At 29.7% G+C, this 11,042-nt stretch overlaps 1 protein-coding gene across 1 annotated transcript; it reads right to left on the reverse strand.

Annotated features, from left to right (window-relative positions):
- Nucleotides 1-1,757: 1,757 nt before the first annotated feature.
- LOC131180130 (uncharacterized) lies at nt 1,758-2,549 on the reverse strand. The gene has a single exon (XM_058147746.1). The coding sequence runs from the start codon at nt 2,547-2,549 to the stop codon at nt 1,758-1,760; it is 792 nt and encodes a 263-aa protein (XP_058003729.1).
- Between the last annotated feature and the right edge of the window lie 8,493 nt (nt 2,550-11,042).

Below are 11,042 nucleotides of genomic sequence, written 5' to 3' on the forward strand. Positions count from 1 at the left end.
GATCAGCACAGGACCTTAAGAGTAGCTCTTTGTGTTCTTGGAACTCAGCTGAGGCATCAGCCAGAGAATATAACCTTGGGACAGAAGTAAATGGCTGAAAATTTCTCTTATATTTCAATCCTGTGGGGAGGATCTTCAAATGCTTCGCCTGTTGATACAAGTCAAAGCTTAATAATAGATCATTGTCAGGAAGATCTGACCCAATAACCCTGGTCCAGAGGATACAAGTGGGGAAGAACTGAATTCCAATTGGATGCTTGGTGATGAGGCTAGTCTTGAAAACATTCCCATCTGCTGCCTTAAAGTATTCTTCATGAGGGATCCAGTACTCTGAGGGTAGGATGGCTGGGTTCATCATGCTTTTATGAGCCCCGGTATCTAGGAAGCCAATGACACTAATGGGCCGTTCATACTTGCTGGGGAGGATATGAATCGGGACTAAAGGAATTGGAATAGTGTCTGGGCCATAAGTGGATTGGGAGGACTGGATATGTTGGACCAGGTAAGACGGGTAATAGGCTTCAGTATCTGAACTGGATTCTTCTGAAGTGAATGAGTAATCTTCTTCTGATCCAGTGTCCACTCCAAGGGCAAAGACTGTATCTTCATCGGGTTCATCCTGTTCAGAGAATAGGGATTCAACATCATCATGTTCCAGGGAGATGTGAGAAGTCTGTTGTAACAGCTTAACTGCCTTATTGGGGTTCTTAGGGCAGTTCTTGGCATAGTGACCTCGATTGCCACAAACATAGCACCTGTTAGACTTTTTTGTACTCGTTCTTTTCTTCCGAAAGTATCTGACCGTCCTTCTTCCCTCCTTTTGCTTGAAAGGGGGTTTGAACCCAGATGGATACTTCTTGTAATGTGCTTTCTTCTTTGACTTGCATTCACAGTTCTTTTCCTTGCATTTAATGGCAAGGTGAGACTTCTGGGATACATTTTTTAAAGCTTTACTGTTGTCAATGATGTCTTTCAACAGCTTCTGTTGTTCACACATTTTTTTCAGACAGGCCAGAGTCATTTGATGGATTTCTCCTATAGTGATAGCATTCATTGCTCTTCTGGTAGCAGCCATACTTCTGTAGAGTTCTAGTTGTAATGCTTCTGGTAGGGAGGCAATAGAGGTATGCCTGAGGTTGACATCATTATAACCATTAAGCAGATAATAACGTTGAGTCATGCGCTGGTAGTGTTTTTCAATGTCTGATCTTTTCAAAGAATAGCAGCGCATATCAAAGAACTCTTGCCTTAGCTGCTTGTTGTATAAGGAGGCATCTCCGAGGAATTCAGCAAAGAGAGCATTGACAGCTTGTAAGGGAGTCAGGTGGCAAAATTGAGCTTTCTGATATTCTCCAATGGAGGAAAACCAGTCTTGCAATGTGCCAATAGTTCGAGAGATGAATTCTCTGAGTATAGAGTGGGAGTCAGCACCTTCCCGAAACATTTGGACATCAAGCCAAGCTTTAAATTCTGCAAGGCGATCTCTCCATCTTGATGGGGGAATATCATCTAAGGTAAACCATGGGCCTGAACTGGGCCTGGCCTGTTGTGGAGCGCCAGTTAGTCCAAAATCTTCGAATTGGTTCATCATCAGGGATTTCAACATGGGGATCTTGGGCTTGATGAGGCCCTGTAGGGCCCGTAGTGCCACTGGTAGAGTCTGCGGTTGGAGAAGGACCTGTTTGAGAGGCTGCTGGCTTAGGATCAGCCATGAGCAGTGTTGTGATATCCATTCGTCCGTCCTCGCTGTCATCAGACTAATCATCAGAAGAATCTTCTTCTGGTTCTGGTTCAGAGGGTATAGACACCATGTGCTGAGGAGGAGGATCATGATACATCTTATCCTTCCCTTTATCAATTTTCCTTTTCGGAGGATGGGATTCTTCCGAGGAAGATGGACTCTTTGGCTCATATCTGGTAGGTGTTGGAGTTGGGGTAGATCTGAACAAAGGAGATGGGTGATACGTGGTTGGAGATGGTTCATATGAATAGTTAAAAGGTCCAAAAGGAGAGTAAGCAGGTTCAGGAGTAGGAAGAAAAGGGTTAGGAGTTGTTTGAGCAGAGAAAGGGCTGAATGGGTTGTAAGAGACCGGAGCTTCTGTGGGTTTGTGCAAGTCTGCTTCAACTTGGGCTAATTGTTTTTTCAGCCTTCTTATTTCCTGTTCCTTTTGGTTAAATTCTACACCAAATCTCCGTTGTTGGATTAAAGCCTTCAGATCTCTATCAAGCTGGGTAATTCTGCCTTGTAAGTCTTTATACATGTTTTGGGCAAAAACAGTGAAGGAGTCAATCTTTTGATCAACATGCTGAGTCCTGGTGAGGACTTGATCAATCTTGGAATCAATACGCTGCAGCGCCTTATTCTGGACAGTAGCATTCTTGGTTTGCCAGTTCAAAACTTCTTCAGCTTGAGTGATCGGGGTTATCTGACCTTCACTATCAACCTTAGTTGAGTGAATGAAAGGTCTGGTGGAGATTTTGGTCTGCTGGTCTGTCTGTTGTGCTAAAGGAGGAAAGTCTGCTTCATAAGAGGCAGGTGAGAACATCATGCAGGGTTATACTAGAGGAAGTGCAGGAGGAGGGGAAGAAACTGGCTTGAGAGGGGGTAGTTTCTTTCCTTCCTTTCTGATGATCTCAAGGGCAAGCTCATAGATGAGAAGAGGCTTCTTCTGCTTTGTTTCTTCATGGATACCAATCCATGGGCTATTATCTGGATAGTCTCTTCTGAGAACTTGTTGAGGCTTGCAAGAGGCTCTCATGGTTTGTTTGGTGAGCTTCCTCCAATTTTTATCAGACAGAGGATGGTCATATTCATTTTCCCAGTAGTTATCACAACAATCACAATCTTCATCGCATGCTCCAGAGCCTGGGAGATCCTAGGGACAGTGACCATCTATATTCTGAGGATAGATGTAATTGTTGTCAGGTGTTACTGCTCCAATGGGATAGTCTTCTTGCTCCTTTTCTAATGGCTGGACCATCATGGTCTGGAATACAGGCAAGGATCCTGTAGAATGTCGTGGTGGTTGGAAGGAAGTTTATACTGTACCGTTAGGATTCCTTTTGAAAGATGATTCTGTGATCTGGATTGGTTGAGATGTTGAATGGAGCCTTTCATAATTGGTTAACCAATCCTTTGGGATGAGCTGTTCAAGCTCATTTTTAGGCAGTTGCCTAGGTATCTGAACAATTGTTGGGGTGGTCTCAGTGTCCGCTAGCACAAGTAAAGCGTCATTTGATACAGATGGCTGAGATAAGTCTACTGCATGATCTTGCAGCCTGTAGATAATCTGGTGGTGTAACGTAGCCATCATGGAGGATGTGACTTGAGCTGCACCTGTGAGTTGGATTTGGACTTTCAAAGCAGTGTTGAGATGTGGATCTCTAAGGGAGAGATTGTAGTTTGGAAAAAATGTCAATACCACACTTTCAGCATGTAAAGTGGTAAGACATGTCCCTATCACTGCATGTTTATATTGTAAGAACCTTCTATAAAGGAGTGATACTCTTACTGTCATTGGAAGTCCTCGTCGTCCATGTAGAATGAGGATAAGTCGGACAGCTCCAAAGTGGAGGTGAGAAAACCCTTCTTGTCTCCATCTAGGAATGAGCTGAGGAGGGATTTCTAAAGTCACGTACTGTTCAGCAGATGAACTCTGGAGAGAGCATTGATCCATTCTAGAGGCCTGAACATATTCTTTTGACAAAGATCTTCTGGAAGAAATCAAGGATCTGATAGATCTGGTAAGAGATCCAGATCGTCTGTAGATATTATAAGGACTGAGAAGAGGTAAGAATGACTCTCCAACCTGAGCATCTTCAGGTAGAGTAGATTTTTCTACAAGATTATCAATTCTGGAGGAAAGTGTTCTCCGAAGTGGTGAAGAGAAAGAAAGAGAAGAGGTGAGATTAACAATCTCAGAAGGAGAAGGGGTCTGAAGATGAGTTTCAGCAACAGGGTTGGGTGTTTGACAAGCCATGTTTGGTACGTGGCGTTGTGGCTAGAGATCGCTCTACTTTCTTGGAAGGAATCAAGCAGTTACTAGTTTCCAGCCGATATACCAAGGTAAGAGAAGATGGCAGTAAACAGTGATGCAATGGTTAAGAGAAACACCAATGAAATATAGCTTTCTTCAATTTATTTCAATTTTTACTACTCACTAAAAATAATAAATATTTAAAATCAAACTAAATTTTTCAAAATTTAAAGAATTTGCTATAATAGCAAAAAATTAAAAAAAATTAATTTTTTTATTAGGACTAATTTAACTTTTTAAAGAATTATGAATAATAAAAAAAAAATTAGAAGTAAAAAGTATAATACATAATAAGACAAATTTTTTGAATCCTATTTAGATAAAATGAAAGATATTATTAATAAATAAGAAAATATTGTCTATTAAATACATAAAATAGAATATGATAAAAGTGTTTTTTTAAATATTTGTATAGTTAAAATTTAAATCTTTAGTTTAGTTTTCTTTGTTGTATTATTATATTTACTATGAAAGAAAACTTTTATTAATTTTAAAGTTCATTAATTAATTAGTAAGAAAATTTTTTTTTAAATTACATATAAAAAAATTAAATTACAAATAAATGTGATAAGAATAGATATCATCCGTTAAAAACTACAAGTTTTCACAAGGATGCAGGTAGATGCAGCCATGTGAAACAATAAAGATGAGCATTCAACTCAATTCAACTAAGTCTTTATCTCAAAAATTTGGGGTCGACTATATGGATTCTCTTTCTCCACTCTAAACGATTTTGGGTTAAATCCTCAGAAATGTGTAATGCTTCTAGGTTATGTTGTACTACTATCCTCTAAGTCAGTTTAGGTTTACTCCTTTTTTTTCTTTCTATCCTCTAACCTAATGTGCTCTGCTTGTCTAACTGGAGCCTCCGTATGTCTACGCTTCACATGACTAAACCATCTCAATTTCTCTTCTCTCAACTTATCTTTAATTGTCACCTCTCCTATCTTTTCTCTAATTACTCTCATTACGGATTTTATCTAGTCTAGTATGGCCACTTATCCACCTTAACATTCTCATCTCCGCAACTCTTATCTTAGACACATACGACTCCTTCAATGCCCAACACCCACTCTTATCTTAAACTCCGCCTAAGTAGTTTGTACTTAGCCAGTCCCAAGTCCGGATAAAAGAGGATGGCTGCGGTAGGTGATAACCAGCGTAAAAATTTCATTACATCTTATGATATGGATTCAAATGATATAAAGATGAGCGTTCAATCAAACAAAAATCAAATGTGATAGAAAAAAAACAATAAACTGAATCAAATTAATAATTCAACCAAATTGAATTAAATAAAATCAAAATTGAAATAAAATGATTTGGTTTATCACATTGACTTCTTTTCTTAAAAAAAAATACACGTCGTTTATTTATTTATTTAACTATATGTAATCTTGATTATTATTTTTTAACTGGAAGAAATAAATCAAATCGAAGAAATTGAATTCCATTGATTTTATTTTTCAATTTAAACCACATGATATCCACCCTTATCATAAAGAAGCACAAGATTCCATACCTAATAATTTCCAAAGCCCATGTGCCAAGGAGCATGCTGTAATTCTTGAACTCATTGCCATTATAGTCACACATCACTCAAGAACTTACTCTGAACAAGAATGATCCTATTTCATAACATTACCAAAATGTCTTTTAAGAATTTGTCAAACATATATGCTATGATCTTTCATTGTTTTGTACTCCTAATAAATTGAAATATTTATAGCAAAAAAAGTATCTAAATGAAAACTTAATTTATATAATTTAAAAATACATTATTATAATTATATATTATATATTATTTTTATTTTTTAATATAATTTTAGACACTTGTATATTTATAAAATCAGATAATAATATAAAATTATTTAAATAGATACAAATTCTGAAAAGAATGAGCACTTCAATTTAATATTATAATTTTTTATTAAAATTTATTTTTTATTTCTAATAATTAATTACCCAAATAAAGTTTGATTTTTATGAATAGTATTTTTTAATCGTTAATAAATTTATAAATTAAAATATTATATTGACAAAAAAATTCAAATTTATTTGAAAATAGGACCAATTAATACAAAAAAAAAACTATAAATACTTTTTCGATTTTATTTAAATTTTTAATTTGATTAATTTTATCGAGATTGCAAAATTAGTGTTAGTCCTATTTACCTGTGTTAGTCAAAATTTAAAATCAATTCTAATAATTTTATTAAAACTTCTAATAAAAATTATTTTTTAATTTCTTATGTTGAAAATTTTGAGAATATAAAAATATTTATTTATTTCTAATGAAAATTTATTAATATATAAATATAAATCCTAAGTTTAATTAACGTTACATTTTTATCAATATCAATAATTTTTTAAAAAAAAATTATAAATTTATAATAATAAAGTGACTGTTAAATTTGAATTGGATTTAAGATTAAATTCTGAATTTTAATATTTGGTTAAAACTTTTTTGGTATAAATATATATATTTTTTGAAAACATCACTACAAATTTGTAATAATTAAAATACTTGTAATTGAAAATATGAGAATTTCACATCTATTCATATAAATGCAAATTTCTTTACTTAATGAAAAATATTTAATTTTTAGTAATAATTTTATAATTACGTTAATTTTTAATAGTAATTTTATAGTTATGTTAAGGATATTTTGTTTATCCATTATTCTCCCTCCTTACTACTTATATATATATATATATATATATATATATATATATATATATATATATATATATATATATATGGAAAGTGAGATTTAGTATTTAATATTTTTTTATTAATTTACTATAATAGATTAAATAATTTTTAATGAATAAAAAACATTAAAATTAAGATAATAAAATTCCTATATTAGAAATTATAATAAATTTTTTGGTATAAATATTATTAACTTTATTATTATTAAAATAATATTAAAAATTTTAATTTATAATAATTATAATAATACTAAAAATTAAAATTATTTAGTGATTTAACGATGAAAATATCATTGCTAAAAGTTACTAGCCATGAAACAATATAGATATGCTAAAAGTATTAGCAACGTACTTCTTGTCGCTAAAAGTTAGCAGCCACGAAGTTATACTGATTAGCGATAATATCTTTGTCGCTAAATTATATGAATAGCAATGAATTCATATATTTATCGCTACAAACACATTTATATTGGTATTTTTGTAGATAATACAAATGATAAATAGTATTTTTAGTAATTTCAATGTTTCGCCCTTTTCATTTTTGTATATACTAGTTTTTTTGGCAATATACGTTGCGGGAAATTTTTTATTTAATTTTCTGTTATTTTATATATAATATAATATTATCAACGTATTATAAATAATGTGCTTAATTGTTTAAATTAAAATTTTAATTTTATTATTATTTTAATTAATTATATAAATAAAAATATTTATCAATGTAAGAATTATTATTTTTTTTATTGAATCATATTATTATGAAAGTTATGTATTAACATATAATATTAACTTAATTATAAACTTAAATATAATATAATAGAAAAAGATATAATAATAAATTTTAAAAATATATATGGTAAAAATGTTTAAAAATTAAAATAAAATAATAATAATAAATATAAATTCGCTTACTAAATTAAGTTGGTTTAAAATTTGTTATTTTATTTAAAAAAAATAAATTTGATTTATATTTTTTTTATAATTTAAAATAATGTTAACTTACATAATAAGGTTGTATATTAACTTACATAATAAGGTTGTATAATACAAAAATTATTTATAAAATTAAAAAATAAAATAATTTAAAATGTATTTTTTAGCTTAATATATTATCATTATCAAAATTCCATTTTCATTATATTGAAATCTTTAAATTTTATATTGTTATATTGTTTAATACAAATAATTTTAGAGTATTATTTAATATATTTAATAAGTATTTTTATTTTTTTAATTTATAGATTATATTATATGTATATGTTATAAATATATTATAGATTAAAAAGTAAATATAAATTTAATCATTCATTTTAATTATGTCATAATAATTATATAATAATACTATCAAGTAGTTAAATTATTATTTTTTTCTTTTTTTTTTTATCTTCATTTCATTTGTATTATTTTAAAAATTTAAAATATAACCACTTAAAATTACTATTGAAAGAGTATAACTGTTTAGGCTTCTTACAACTTCATAGTCAAAATCAAAAACCTAGTTAAGGTTGACTAATAAATTAAAAAATAAAATAATATATTTTTACACATAAGGATATTAATAAATTATAATTAATCTATATTTAAACTAAGTAGACTAAAGAAAATTAAAATATCATATAATCACATATAAAATGCACTTTTTTATATAAAAATGATATCAATCATCCCAAATATTATTAGATGCATTAATATTAAATATGAAAATAGTAGGAAAATCAGTTTATCTTAGCATATGTAAATATCATTGAATTTACATATTAGGTATTCATTACTTTTTTTATATAAATAATTAATTAAATATAAAATATATTTTTTATAATAGTATTTATAAATTTTTATATATATTATATTTTTAAAAAATAGAGTTTAAATATTTTATACAATTATTAAAATTTCAAAATATAAATTATAAATAAAAAATTTATGTAGATTTTTCATTAAAAATATATAAAATTAGGTTCAAGTATTTTTTAGTAATAATAATTAGTTTTAGGACAGGTTCAGGTAGTTGAGAGTAAATTTTAATTAGATTTAAAATGGATTTAAGCATTGAGAATATTAATTAGATTCGGGTAAGGTGTCTTTCGTGGGTACGATGTAAAATAATTCTTAATAGATAATAACAATTATAAATATAATGTGAATAATAAACATAAGATTCAATAATTACCTTAATAATGGATATTGAACAAATAAATTCTCATAAATCTAGAAAGCATACCTGATGCGGAGTTTTAATTGAGCCATAGTAATAATTGAGAGAGGCCTTTGATTCAATAAATTGATTTCTCCCTCTCCACTCTTCTTGATTCACACACAAAACTTTAGTGATGAAAGATTTCTTTGAGATAACTATAATATCTCTTACTCTATGAAAGAAAATGTGTGTGAACTTATGGGTACAGATAGGACAAGCTCATATATATATATATATATATATATATATATATATATATATATATATATATATATATATATATCCAAGACTTAATCTGGTATGTTCATCAAGTATCCTTATATAATTAGAATTAAGATTTACTTCAATTAAAGTAATCCTTGTATAATTAGGATTTATGTTAATTAAAGTAAATATCAATTAATATTGGGCCACATTAAAGGAATTGATTTTGGCCCATGTAGTAATATTAATTACTGGACAAAATCTTACATTCTCCCACTTGGCACAATAATTAAGTGATATAAACTTTAATAACATAAACATTAGGCATGCATGAAATAAATAAATCATTTCCATAATGTACTTCGTAATTACCTTCATATAATAAATTAATCAGTGTAGGTTATGGTGGTTGTACATTGTTTAATCACATACTTCCTTCCATATACCACAACACTAGCAACTTATCATAGTAGGTACATAATGGATATATATATATCACATCATAGTCCATAATAATGTCTTAAAAAGACTTCCTATTATCATTCACTCAAAATATTATGTGTACACAATCACAAGAAACAAAAAATACTTTAATGAATATCAGAAACACATCAATGAGCTCAAAGTGTCAAAGCCAATACATTATACATTAATACAGCTAAGACCCATTATAGGAAAATATTCTTTAAATGTCTTAGATTGAGAACCCTTAATTAACGGATCTGCTATCATGAAATCAATACTATTATGCTCAATAGACACTCTTCATTTCTAAACTTTCTCTTTAGCGACAAAATACTTTAATTCTATATGCTTGGCACCTTTGGCATATTTGTCATTTGTGGAAAAAATACTATTACGGAATTATCACAATAAATTCTCAGCGGCTTGCTAATGGTGTCAACTACCTCAAGTCCTGAAATAAAATTCCGCATCCATAATGCATGAATTATAACTTGAAAATATATCATAAATTTTGTTTTCATAATAGATGAAATAATGATAGACTATTTTCTAAATTTTTCCATAATATTGTTCCTTCAACTAATAAGAACAAGTAGCCAAAATAAACTTTTATTATCAACACATCCAGCTAAATCTGAATCTGAATATCCAGTCACTTCTAAATGATTGTATATCCTATAAGTGAGCATGAAATCTTTAGTTCATTGCAGATACCATAAAACTTTCTTTGCAGCTTTCTAGTGATCAATTCTAGGATAAAGAATTGTACAGGTTTAAGCATACATCAAATTGCCCACAGTTGAAGCAAAAGGAATTGATTCCATTTCTTTACATTCCATATGATTTTTTGGACTTTGATTGAGACTAAATTTGTTCTCTTTCTGTATGTGAACAATTCCTGCTGAACATTTATACATATTAAATCTTTCTAGAATTCTATCAATATAGGCTTTCTGAGACAATCCTAACAGCTCTTGCGATCTATTATGGAATATTTTTATTCTAATCACAAAGGATGCCTCTCCCATATCTTTCATTTCAAACTTCATAGAGAGAAAATCTTTAGTCTCACGTAATATTTCAAATCATTTGCAGCAAGTAAGATATCATCAACATATATAATTAAGAAAGTAAACATACTCCCACTGATCTTAAGATATATATACATCGATTAATGACTTTTTTTTTTAAATCAAAAGACTTTATGGTATCATCAAACTTAATATACCACTGGTGGGAAGCTTACTTAAGTATGTATATTGATTTCTTAAGTTTACACACTATATAGCCTTTTTTAAACTTTTAGGTTGGTCTATATAAACTTCCTCTTTAAGTTCTATATTTAGAAAGGTTGTTTTCACATCAATTTGGTGCAACTCTAAGTCATAATGAGCCACCAATGCCATGATAATTCTTAATGAGTC

The sequence above is a fragment of the Hevea brasiliensis genome, chromosome 5, assembly GCF_030052815.1.
Source record: "Hevea brasiliensis isolate MT/VB/25A 57/8 chromosome 5, ASM3005281v1, whole genome shotgun sequence".
Classification (NCBI taxonomy): Eukaryota; Viridiplantae; Streptophyta; class Magnoliopsida; order Malpighiales; family Euphorbiaceae; genus Hevea; species Hevea brasiliensis.

Excerpts from the sequence above, each read along its gene's own strand:
- LOC131180130 (XM_058147746.1), bottom strand. The coding sequence starts at position 2,549 with ATGATGTTCTCACCTGCCTCTTATGAAGCAGACTTTCCTCCTTTAGCA.